This window comes from Lithobates pipiens, unplaced genomic scaffold (genome assembly GCF_037356315.1).
Source record: "Lithobates pipiens isolate NorthernLeopardFrog02 unplaced genomic scaffold, aLitPip1_a1.2 Scaffold_16, whole genome shotgun sequence".
NCBI lineage: Eukaryota > Metazoa > Chordata > Amphibia > Anura > Ranidae > Lithobates > Lithobates pipiens.
In genome coordinates, this window is record NW_027507748.1 from 32,665,542 (window position 1) to 32,678,827 (window position 13,286).

General features: G+C 44.8%; 1 protein-coding gene and 1 long non-coding RNA gene across 2 annotated transcripts in view; both read left to right on the forward strand.

Moving 5' to 3' along the window:
* Positions 1-238: 238 nt before the first annotated feature.
* Positions 239-3,929, forward strand: LOC143981693 (uncharacterized). Its single transcript, XR_013274349.1, has 3 exons — positions 239-310; positions 3,490-3,584; positions 3,698-3,929. It is a non-coding gene; the product is annotated as an uncharacterized LOC143981693 (long non-coding RNA).
* Positions 3,930-4,037: 108 nt separating this feature from the next.
* LOC143981692 (3-galactosyl-N-acetylglucosaminide 4-alpha-L-fucosyltransferase FUT3-like) overlaps positions 4,038-13,286 on the forward strand; it is a 129,824-nt gene continuing 120,575 nt past the window's right edge. The window contains exon 1 of the mRNA XM_077479706.1: positions 4,038-7,274. Coding sequence (XP_077335832.1) covers positions 7,194-7,274 — 81 coding nt within the window. The 5' untranslated portion in view covers positions 4,038-7,193. The remainder of the gene's footprint in view (positions 7,275-13,286) is intronic.

Consider the following 13,286-nt stretch of genomic DNA (forward strand, 5'->3'; position numbering starts at 1 on the left):
GGGTCCCGCTGTGGTTGTTGATGCCGCCCGCTGTCTTGCGACACTGTGTGGGTTGATTTCCAGGCATCCCCTATTTAATTCATTCACAGTTAGGGCAGTGACCAAACTAAAGATAGAAGCTTGATGTGATGACAAGTGAAAGTGTTTCCTTTTTTTAATCCGCCCACAGCCTGGCGGTGATGTCAGACGCCGCCCGGTTGAAGAGGATTTATAATCTCATCCCCCAGTCAGTTGCCTGTTGGCAATTGAAGGAGGATGAACTGCTGAACAGGCTACGTCACAACAGGTGTCTCTATACACATACTGATCGGTATGTAGGCTTTAACCTATACACTTTATTTCTCTATAACTACCCTTGATGAATTTATCATTGTCTTTTCCTGTCTATTACATTTATCTTATCCAGCTGACTATGTCTACTAGACATGTGCATTCGTTTTCGTCCGAATGCATTTTCGTCCGAATTTCAGCTATTTTCGTTTTCGTTTTGAAAAACGATAACGAAAGCACAAAATCCGAAAAACGAAAGATCCAACATAAATAAATGCTTTATTTTCGTTTTCATTGTTACAACAGTTCGATATAGAATAGGAGATTCGACATGACTCTGACAACAATCTGTGTCTATAGAACCTGTGGTCGAATGTGCCTAACCTTACCTCTATTAGTCCAAGATTATATAGAGAAAATATTCGACAGAGAAAAAAGATTTGACAAAGAGAAAAGATTCTGCAAGTTACTGTCCTAAAAAGTGTTTGGGGACCCGGGTCCTGCCCCAGGGGACATGTATCAATGCAAAAAAAAGTTTTAAAAACGGACGTTTTTTCGGGAGCAGTGATTTTAATAATGATTAAAGTGAAACAATAAAAGTGTAATATTCCTTTAAATTTCGTAGGGGGGGGGTTGTCTATAGTATGCCTGTGAAGGGGCGCATGTTTCCCGTGCTTAGAACTGTCCCTGCACAAAGTGTCATTTATGCAGGAAAAAAAGTCCTTTAAAATCACTCGCAGCTATTATGAATTGTCGGCTCCCGTAATACAGAGAACACTCATTGAAAGTCATTGATAAAAAAAAAAAAAAAAAAAATATAAAAAAAAAGCGTGCGGGTCCCCCAAATTCAATTACCAGGCCCTTCAGGTCTGGTATGGATATTAAGGGGAACCCTACCTCAAATTTAAGAAAAAATTTGACGTGGGGTTCCCCCTAAATATCCATAACCAGACCCTTCAGGTCTGGTATGGATATTAAGGGGAACCCCGCGTCAAATTTAAAAAAAATTGACGTGAGGTTCCCCCTAAAAATCCATACCAGACCCTTTATCCGAGCACGCAACCTGGCAGGCCGCAGGAAAAGAGGGGGGGACGAGAGAGCGGCCCCCCCTCCCTCCTGAACCGTACCAGGCCACATGCCCTCAACATTGGGAGGATGCTTTGGGGGTCTGTGACCCCTCAAAGCACCTTGTCCCCATGTTGATGAGGACAAGGGCCTCATCCCCACAACCCTGGCCGGTGGTTGTGGAGGTCTGCGGGCGGGGGGCTTATCAGAATCTGGAAGCCCCCTTTAACAAGGGGACCCCCAGATCCCGGCCCCCCCCCTGTTTGAAATGGTAAGGGGGTACAAAAGTACCCCTACCATTTCACAAAGAAAGTGTCAAAAATGGTTAAATAAAACAAACACACTTTTGAAAAATTCCTTTATTAAAAATAAAAAAATAAAAAAAAAGATTCCAGCGGCGGTAATTCACTCTTGCTATCCAGCGACGGATGGTCATCTCTCCAGCGCAGCGCAGCATCCTTCTTCTGTCTCCGTGTAGGAGACACTGCAGGCATTCCGGCGGCTGACGTTTCTTATATACGGAGGGCGGGGCCACCCCGCACCCCTCTGATGTAACACAGGCAGGTTTCCGTTACATCAGAGGGGGGCGGGGTCACCCATACGTCACGGGGAACCCCGGGTTTCCCCTTGCGTCAGAGGGGGGCGGGGTCAGGTGACGGGTGGCCCCGCCCTCCGTATATAAGAAACGTCAGCGGCCGGAATGCCTGCAGTGTCTCCTACACGGAGACAGAAGAAGGATGCTGCGCTGCGCTGGATGAGATGAGACGTCGCTGGAGAGATGACCGTCCGTCGCTGGATAGCAAGAGTGGATTACCGCCGCTGGAATCTTTTTTTTATTTTTTTATTTCTAATAAAGGAATTTTTCAAAAGTGTGTTTGTTTTATTTAACCATTTGTTACACTTTCTTTGTGAAATGGTAGGGGTAAGTACCCCCTTACCATTTCAAACAGGGGGGGGGGCGGGATCTGGGGGTCCCCTTGTTAAAGGGGGCTTCCAGATTCTGATAAGCCCCCCGCCCGCAGACCTCCACAACCACCGGCCAGGGTTGTGGGGATGAGGCCCTTGTCCTCATCAACATGGGGACAAGGTGCTTTGAGGGGTCACAGACCCCCAAAGCATCCTCCCAATGTTGAGGGCATGTGGCCTGGTACGGTTCAGGAGGGAGGGGGGGCCGCTCTCTCGTCCCCCCCTCTTTTCCTGCGGCCTGCCAGGTTGCGTGCTCGGATAAAGGGTCTGGTATGGATTTTTAGGGGGAACCCCACGTCAATTTTTTTTTAAATTTGACGCGGGGTTCCCCTTAATATCCATACCAGACCTGAAGGGTCTGGTTATGGATATTTAGGGGGAACCCCACGTCAAATTTTTTCTTAAATTTGAGGCAGGGTTCCCCTTAATATCCATACCAGACCTGAAGGGCCTGGTAATTGAATTTGGGGGACCCCCACGCCTTTTTTTTTTTTTTTTTTTTTTTTTTTTTTATCAATGACTTTCAATGAGTGTTCTCTGTATTACGGGAGCCGACAATTCATAATAGCTGCGAGTGATTTTTAAATGGCTTTTTTTCCTGCATAAATGACACTTTGTGCAGGGACAGTTCTAAGCACGGGAAACATGCGCCCCTTCACAGGCATACTATAGACACCCCCCCCTACTAAATTTAAAGGAATATTACACTTTTATTGTTTCACTTTAATCATTATTAAAATCACTGCTCCCGAAAAAACGTCCGTTTTAAAACTTTTTTTTTGCATTGATACATGTCCCCTGGGGCAGGACCCGGGTCCCCAAACACTTTTTAGGACAGTAACTTGCAAATTAGCCTTTAAAATTAGCACTTTAGATTTTGAACGTTGGAGTCCCATAGACTTTAATAGGGTTCTAAAGTATGCTATATACTAGCTCCGTCGAATCTTCTTTATACATTCGACAGACACCATAAGCCTTCAAAGACAGTTCGACTGTAATTCATGTGGATTTTCGGACGAATGCAATTTTTGAACGAAAAACGAAATAAATAAAAACGAATTTCGGGAGTAACTAAATAAATTAAGTTTTCAGACGAAAACGAAATTCCGAAACAAAATATTTTACTCTGCACATGTCTAATGTCTACCTTTCTCAACTGATAGTATTCATTTTACCTGTTTATTACAGCGTTTATTTCAATAAGCCATCTGGCAACATTGCTGGCATTTCCCTATACTGGTCATTTGTAACCAGTCTGCAATCCTATTGATTCAACCATCCAGGTAACATTATGCTGAGATCTCCTGTATACCTATTACAGGTCTTTTATCCTCATACAAACATCACCATGACTAATTTATCACGCTTATATAAAGTTTAATGTTTATCTCTACAGTCCTGATTTTTTGGTTGATGCGTCACTACCCAGCCTGTGCAGTTACTGGTCAGCAGGTGCATTGATTGCACCTTCTTTTCAATTCCTTACTTACTCATTATTAACGGCAAATATATGCATAGACCTGCGGCAACTCTGATGCAATTGGTAAGATTAAATTAAATGACATAGTTATTAATATGTGTTATGTTAGACATGTTGACTACTGTATCCTGTAATAGGGAATTTATGTTTGGACATATTTCTTATATATATATATATATATATATATATATATATATATATATATATATATACATACATTTTTGATTACTTTTTTCCTTTGTATATTCATCTGTAAAAATATGTGTGTTTTGTAAATGCTTACTACAATACATTTTGTGATTATATTTTTCATGAATTTAATATATATTGTTTTTCTTACTCTATTAGCTATGATCTGCTGCTCGCCAATTCCTGGTGAAGATCGAATTACGAGTGAAACTTGTTGAATAATCGCAGCGTAGCGTTTTTGTTTTTATGCATCAATGTGGGGTAATTTTGGAAATGATCTACACCTAATCCAGCCTCACCATTGATTTTTATGATTGTATATTGTTTGTTTTGCACATCTTTGATGGATGTTGATTGAATAATAATAAAAATATTTTTGTAATTGATTGCATACTTTGTTGATCTGATACCGTTAAAAATCCCGGGGTTCCAACCCGTTTTTGCCCCTTCTTTTGTCCTCTATCTAGAATTTTGGGATGTGGTATCCTCCCCTCCTCTCTTCAATCCTTTCTTCTTAATTTTTCTCTCTCTTTAGTTGCGATCTCTGTCCTTTGCCTTTCCAGTGGTGATCCCTTTCCTCTCCCTCTCCAGTGGTGATCCATGTCCTCTACCCTGTCAGCGGTGGCCTCTGTCCTGCCAATGGTGATCCCTGTCTTCCGCTTCTCCATCGGTGATCCCTGCCCTCTCCCTCTCTAGTGGTGATCCCTGTCCTCTGCCTCTCCATCGGTGATCCCTGTCCCTCTCCCTCTCTTGTTGTAATTCCTGTCTTCTCTCACTTTAGTCATGGTCCCTGTCCTCTGCCTTTTCAGCCGTGATCCCTATCCGCTGCCTCTCCAGTGGGGATCCCTGTCCTTCTCCCTGCCAGCGGTGGCCCCTGTCCTCTGTCCTGCCAATGGTGATCCCTGTCCTCTGCCTCTCCAGCAGTGGCAGCTGGTGCTCTATATATTTTTTTGGGGGGGGGGGGTTGGCAGCAAACAAACTTGCCCATCACCGTGGTAGGTTAGGGCTCCACGAAGCAAGTAGGCTCTTGCTGCCCCTCCACCTGCTGCTCCTTGCTCCAGCTTGCAGAGGGAAGAGTGAGGGCCATTGCTTCTCTTCCTGGCTAAACAGGCATTGCCTCTCCTCCTGGCCAAACAGAATTCCTAAGACTCCCTGGCCAATCAGGTCTCAAGACCCACTTCCTGATTGACGGGGAGGAGAAGCAGGAAGACATTAGCAAATATTGTCACACAACTGGGTAGTGGCGATCAGCTCAGGTCGCAGTGCTCTGTGCGCTGAGCCCACCCTTTTTTTAAAGCCAATTAGAGCCTTATGCTCTAATCATATGCTTCAAAAAAAAAAAACCCCATTGAAATCCATGCATCCGGCACCCCACATGTAGATTAGGGGCCCCTATCCTCCTCCCTGCTTACCTTTGTCCTCAGCTCGTCCCCTGCTGACCTTCCATCATTTTCACTGCTGACACTCTGTACATTGCACCAGATTCTGAGAGCTCCAGTTTTTGTGAATCTCCCCCTAGGTGTGTGTGAGTCCAGGGCTTACTACGCATGCACCAAAAGAGCGATGCCGCAAGAGGAAATCCGTGCCAACTGAGCACTAGTGCACCAACCCACACCTGCCCAGAAGACCTGATGGAAAAGGGCAGGAAAATGCCCAAGAGGCGCACAGGAAGTGGCCTCAACCTGATGGAAAAAGGCGGGAAAAATGCCCAGGAGGCACACAGGAAGTGACCTCAAGCTGATGGAAAAAGGCGGGAAAATGCACAGGAGGCGCACAGGAAGTTACCTCAAACTTCCCTATATATGCCCAGCCCAGACACTGCCAAATTGCTGGATTACCTTCAGTCCCCCCTTGTTCCTGTGCTAGTGTGTCATCTGTCTGTGCTATGCACTTTGATATCTGGCACCTTGGTCACGTCACTATATAACACGCTTTTTTACACCTGCCTCTAGGGCCCGGCCTTTTGGCTAGGACCAGAGGAATTTTTGATTCCTGGCTGGAGGGCCTGGTCATTGTATTGCACAATGGCTACCTTTTCACTCTCCTCTTCACTATCCCTTTCCTCACTTTTTATTCATTTTATATGTCATGTCTTGTCACTTCACGTTTTGATGAGTAGGGTGTCGGTCCTCGGACCTATCCTGAAAGTCTTGTGGGAGGGTGGACATAGGCCTTCTGGATTGGTTCGCCCTCTATTGGGGGGATCTCCCTTTGGGGGAGCCCCTATTCCCTAGTACCTGGGTGGGTCTGTTTCGGCAGACCCTCCGGAGAAAGGCGGTCGTCCAGCTTCAGCTGGATGGCTATGAATCTGGTACCTCAGTCCCCGTCTGGAGCCTAACACCCCGGGGGATCAGGGTAAGGTCCTTCCTAGTGGAGGATATCAGACACCTGTTGCACGTTTTTGTGTGCACTTTTTTTGGCACCGGGTGGAAGTTTTTGGGTGTGTTTTGCACGCCATAGGCTTTAAAAAAAATAAAAAATAAATCTGTCTGAACTTGTTGTGACCTGGAAACCTATTTGACTACTCTTGATTGCTGCTTGCCATTGACCTTGGATTTGTACCTTGACTCTTCTAATTCTTTGCCCCTTTTGTACTCAGCTGCCAGATTGGTACTGACCCCGGCTTGGATCTCAACCATTCTTCTTCTGATTAACCCTTTTATACTTTGTTACCAAACTGGACTTGACCGGATCTCGGACTAAGGCTTGTATGGTGCTCCACACCCCTGGCACCCATGCCACTCGGTGTCCACCAAGTCTCTGTCTCCATCTCCAGTGGCTTCAAGGACCAAAGGTGCAAGGGAGGCCTCCCCACTACCTCGGTCTCACCTCAGGTACGTGGCCCTCATGACAGAGTGATACATCGACAATATCTTTCTTTTCTTTTTTCTGAGCTGCAAAGATGAATGCACAGAATTGTCAAGCATGCTGACCTGCGTGCCACCCTGAAATCCTCACCACAGATCTGCAGGCTCATACCATTCCACTGATTGGGAGGGGTAATAAAAAAAAGGCATTTGCTGGGCACAGACTTTGTTGCAGCAATCATAACATTTAATGTGTGTTATTTTCATAGTGTAGTATCAGATTTCTGCTGAGAATGGTAGAGGGGGGTGTAGTCATTACTGGACAACCCTACCCTCTCTGTGGAACAGTATGGCCCTCAGGCATATAAGCTAAGGTACTGGCTGTTCTGCATCAGTCTGCTGAGAACTTTGCAAAAATGAGTTGTGGAGGTCAGCGACTAGGGGGAACAAGTTTGGGCAGAACACCTACTAAGGAAGATCCAGCCATCCTTGACAAGGTAAGTGGTTGAGGTGTTTTGTCAGATTGTGTAACGGAAGTGATGTTTCGTCGCCGCTATCTAGCTACACTTACACTCCTCCACAGTAAGGATACACTGAGAATGGAGCAAGTGTACATCTTGTTGCACCCACCGGAGTTTGGCATTTTACACTTTTTTTTAACAGTAAACTCAGTTTACATAGTGAAATACAGGACTTAGAACTCTGTGTAAATGTTTAGATGTTGAATTTTAAAAGCAACATCTTTCAACCCACTTGATTGTTTTTTGTTTTTTTTAAGTACTTTTTATTTCAAAAGTGCACAAAATACAGAAGTAAGAAAGTATGAATAATCTGGTTACAAATTAGAATGCATATAGCCTTATACAGTAGTAGAATAGGTCAAAAACCTTAAAAAAAAACACACAGCACAGGCAGTTACAGTCTCGGTCAGTACAAGAACACATTATACATGGAAGCACATGTAGAGGTACTCATATGGAAAATATTCAACATTCGGGTCAGATCACTCCAAGACCATACATATATTACTCAATAGTAATGTTAAGTTCTGAGGAGCACCAAACATTAGACACGTGCGATTCGTTTCGTATGAATCGAAAATTCGTAAGAATTTCCAAAAATTCATACATTTGGAAGCATCCGAAATACCAATTTCTATGCTTCCGACTTGTATACGAAATTTTGTTTACGAATTTCGGAAATGTGACTGCTGTTTTGTTGACCAATCTTCTTCTGCTGCTTAGTGAGGGTTGGGAAAATTACCTTTTTTAATATGGGAGTGGGAGACTGGTACTGATAGTCGATGGGAGATTCAGAATCGGACAAAATAAGAATATTTATTCATTACGATTTTTTTCGTTATGATGAAGTTAAAAACCAGGAAGTCAGCACAGGGATGGTGGAAGTCCCTCATAATGAGCACAGCACAGGGATGGGGGGAGCCCCTCATAATGAGCACAGCACAGGGATGGGGGGAGCCCCTCATAATGAGCACAGCACAGGGATGGGGGGAGCCCCTCATAATGAGCACAGCACAGGAATGGTGGGAGCCCCTCATAATGATAAATGAATCATAACAAATGTTCGTAATTGTTACGGAAAGTTAACAAACCTAACAAAAATTCGTATTTTGTACAAATCCAAATTGAATTTCAGACACGAATTACGAAATACTAATTAATGGCTAATACAAAACAGAATGGAACGAAACTAAACAAATTTATTGACGGTGCACATGTCTGCCAAACATTAGACATGTGCAATTCGTTTAGTTCCTGTAATGGAAATTTGTAAGTTCTGTATATAATTGTATTCTGTTTTATATGTATTGCACACTGCCCTCACTGTACACATGGCACTAATAATGTTTTCAGTACACGTTTTGCATTCTTTTGAGTCCTGATTAGAATTAGCCTGCCTATGTAACGCCCTTTGTTACCATAAACGTACAATTGTAATATTAATGTGATAACTACATAATCATGTGTATAAAAACCTTCAAATACATCATAATAAAGCCGAACAGTTATTTGGAAAGATGGTGAGCGTATCTTTTGTGTCTGTTCCCTACTGCAGTAGTTATTAATTTGGAACCACTGATCAATATGAGGATAGGAGTTGCCTATCTATAGAATATCTAAGTCAGGTGGCGAGCTTTGCCGAGGAAGGTTTTCCAGGTGACCGAGTATCCGAAAAACGAGGAGCTTGAGACAATCCGGGAATTTCTGATAATCAGCCGACTGAGGTAAGCCTTTTGCTTACATTTGAGTTATCAGACTTCCTTGATCGGTAAAGCATTTGCGGGACAAAGGGTATGTATTTTACTCCCCTTAATCGAACTGTATTGATTGGTGGTTATATGTTATGTCTTCACTGTCTACTGTCCATCAGAGTGTTATAGATAAGGGAAGAATAGTGCTGTTCACAGGTATATGTAGTACATCTGCTAGATAAAGTAGTTTAGAGGCAAGAGGGTCCAGGCACACGTAGAGAAGACTGGCCAGTCATTATGGGCATTAAATTAAGTAAGGGAATGAAGGTTAAGAGACCCTCAAAAATTCCCAGCTCAAGAGGAAGCCCCTAGAATAATGGTTAAAGTGGACAGGGATCCACAATCGGTAACTAGGTTACCAGAGTCCACAGGGACTAAGAATCATGCAGAGTAAACTGCTAGAGAAACAGCTATCTTTATGAGCAGGATGGATGAAGGGTGACAATTTAACACTAGACAGAAAGGGACATTTTGATGTTAACTTGTGGGATGAATTTGGGGTCAGGCACTACAACTCGTAAAGTCAAGAAACAGAGAAATGAGAGTTAAAACAGAATACTTTATATGTTGTCAGAGAGGGAAGATGGGATGAGCATTATGGCTGCCCATCCATCATAGAAGGTACAGTATGTGAAGTATGGGATTACAATACATTGGATCCAAAGGATATCGGAACAAAATAAGGTAAGCATTAGTTAAGCATGGAAATAAAGAAAACATTAAAAGAAACTGAGAGGATGATATGCATGTGTTGTGTACAAATGGGAAAAAATGTAAGCGATTTTAGAGAGATATTCGTGTATGCAGGGGTCAAGTCCTGGGGAAAAAAGTGTGGGAACTTCCACCCAAGATCCACTCCCCCACCAAAAAAAAATAAAAAATGATACGCTCATATGCACGAACACTTCAAAAGTGGTATTTTTCATTCAATTTTTGTATTGTGTGTATGAAGCTTAACTGTTGGTACATAAAAAAATAAAAAACAATCCTCAATAAACATAAATACGGTAATTCTCTGAATAATCCGCATTCATTCAATTGTGCTTCCATGCAAATGTGAACATCATGTTCTGATCTTTATTGGGAAATGTTATTTTGTATATAGAGTGTTTATGTGGTGAGTTTACACTTTTCATTGAACAGAGTTTGGATAACACACGGTTAAACGGAAAGGTCATAAATTAACTGCACATTATCTGGACAGAATGCTTGGGGAGATAGTGATGTGTTCCTGCTTAGGAGATGTATGTTAGCTTGGGGGGCTGCAAACTCTGCAGGGCTCCAACACACACTCGCTTCTATTCCAACCCTTCACATATTTCCACATAAACTTCCCTCCAGGCATTAAACTTTGCCAGGTATTGTGCTCAGCTTACCACCCCAAACTGATGTTCCTCCCTCAGCTCACCTCTCTCCCTGCATGTCCTGTGAGCAGAATAGCTGTGCTCCTCCTCTGGGTTCTCTCATCATATGGCACTGAAGATAGAGGAGGGGGGGGATTCAGCGGGGCACACAGAGCAAGTATGCAGGAGACTGGGGGGTGGGGGGGTGAGGAGACAGAAAATCATGAGGGGCTGGCCGGGAGGAGCGCATCACGAGAGGTATGGCTAAATACAATCTCTTAGCAGCAGGGACCTGATCTACCACTCAGCTAGCCGTGATTGACAGGTAGATCGAGGAGGAAGCTGTCAAGGGGCCCCCTACTGGCAATGCCTGAATGGTCAGCCCACCCCTCATGTGCGGCACTTACTATTGCGAGCTGTGTCGGCGGGTGCTGGTGTAGCACCTGCCACACAGCTTGCATACTTCAAAGTCTTGCAGAACACGGCTGCTAACAGGAACTGAGTTCCTGTTGTTGAAAAAGTACAGGAACTCCGTTCCCATGTGTTCCTGCAGGACTTGAGCCCTGCGTGTATGTGTGTGTGAATGCTGGAACCTTTAGTTCTATCGCTTATGTGTGTCATGTATGCAGACGTGACCCCCTCCTTTGCGCTCTCATGAAAGAATGTAGCTGGGATGAGAGATTAGGGATAAGCTGGAAGGACACCATGCCAATTTCAGTTTTTTAGACAAAATATTTTTGTAGTCAGAGTCTGGATACTGAAAGTACATGAAACCCCCCCAACCCTGGCGACCTGAGGTGTGCCATGGTCGCCCGTGAGAGTATACTTAAAAGAGGGCATACCTTAAGAGTAAATAAATGAAAAAATGGGACCGGGTGGGAGGGAACCCGGAAATGCAACCGACGAGAACATAGGGGGAGAGGAGGGGATTAAGAAGCCCCACACTCCTCCTACAAATGCAGGCTAGCCAATGGCCAGCCTTCTAACTTGTAGTCAGAGTCTGGATACTGAAAGGACATGAAACCCCCCAACCCTGGTGACCTGAGGTGTGCCATGGTCGCCCATGAGAGTATACTTAAAAGAGGGCAAAAAGACACGAACTAGGTATGAAAAGTGATTTAATGAAACCAACAAGAAATAATCAACCTAACAACATGGTAAAAGCCCGTTTGACCTCAGCATGTGGATCCGGAATGTACCTAGTATAGCATGATGATTGCCAACGTCCCATGTACTTAATGACATGGGAAGGGACCCTCTGTTTGGAAGCTGCGCCAATCCTGAACGAGTGTCCTGAGAACTGTTTCGGGTTGAGCCCCAACCTACCAACCAAAATTTTAACATGGGAAATGAACTGACTGGAGGAGAGGCCCTGAGAAGGAAAGGGTAGTAAAGGGCTGTTGGGAGGAGCTGCAGCGAATAAGCCCATGAGCTGATCTAACACCTCCACTGGACACCAGTCAGAGTGAGATCTGTAGAACTTAATAACAAAACCCTGCCCCACCTGGTGGTTCTTATTGTTGGGAAGCGGAAGTGAATAATGCTCTGGCCACCTGGTGAGACTATCCTTCTGGAGAACTGGTGCATGACGCCCCGCACGAGACACCTCCCCCGGCCTCAGGAACCAAAAAAACTAAGGTATATCGCTGCTTTCAAGACCAAACTAGGACCCAACCCGAAGGGCGAGAGGGAAAGTAAATCCACTAGCCCCCGGAACAACTGCCCTGAAATAGGCAAATGTATGACAGCTGGCCTCCCCTGCGTTTTCTGAATCCCTTTAAGCATCGCTCTAATAGGATGAGCCGCAAAAAATGACGGAAACTCAGGATGGAGCAGGGAAAAGAAATGTTGGACCCCAGCGAGGTATAATTTGATGGTGTTGAAGGAAAAAGACAATTTATCATGACAATAAGCCATGAAAGCCAGAATGTAACTGACATCACCCACCCTATCGGAAGGGAAGAGGGACCTGAAACCATTGAAACACCTCCAAGCCGTTCTGTAAGCCCTGAACGTGTTCCTGGATAATGATGCATTGATTAAGCTGGCCGCTTGAACACCTAGAGCGTCTAATCCAACCTCAGCAGGGCAAATGGCGGAACTGGCATGCCCCTCTGATCTGCCTCTGGATGCTGCGAAAAGAAACGCTGAAAATCAGCCCTAGATAATGCATCAGCAGCCCCGTTAAAGACCCCACTAATAAACTCCCCCTGGAAATGAAAACTAAATTTAAGGCCTAACCACGTCAATCTGCGCATGAATGCCATAATCACAAGAGAACCTGACCTCCCCTTGTTGATGATCTCCACCGTGGCCATGTTGTCTGTGAAGAAAATAACCGTCTGCCCAGACCATGAGGGACCCCAAGTGCAGGCAGCACCCACAATGGGGAAAATCTCAAACAGAGCAGATGTCCGTGAGAAACCCGGAATGTCTGCCACCTCCGGCGGCCAGGGGCCCGCAAGCCACTGGTCCCCGAAAATAGCAGAGAAGCCTACCGAAGCGGCGGCATCCGAAAAAACCCTGGGGGAATCTGACGTAGGAGAATGAATGAACAAAGAAATCCCATTCCAGCCACACAAGAACCGATCCCACATGAGAAGATCGGCCCTAGCGTCAGCCCGCAACTGCACTACCGAGTCTGCTTCTCGGAAGAGCGGGAGGAGGGCCAGGAGTCTAGACACAAATGACCTGCCCTGTGGAATGATCCTCATGGCAAAATTGAGCATACCCAAAAGCAACTGCAGCTCTTTTTTAGAGCACATCGGAGACCTGACCAACTTATGAATGAACCCGCAGATCCTCACCAGCTTGTCCTGCGGTAAGCTAGCCATCATATGGACAGTATCCAAAGTGATCCCCAAAAAGGTAATCACTGTGGACGGCCCCTCGAC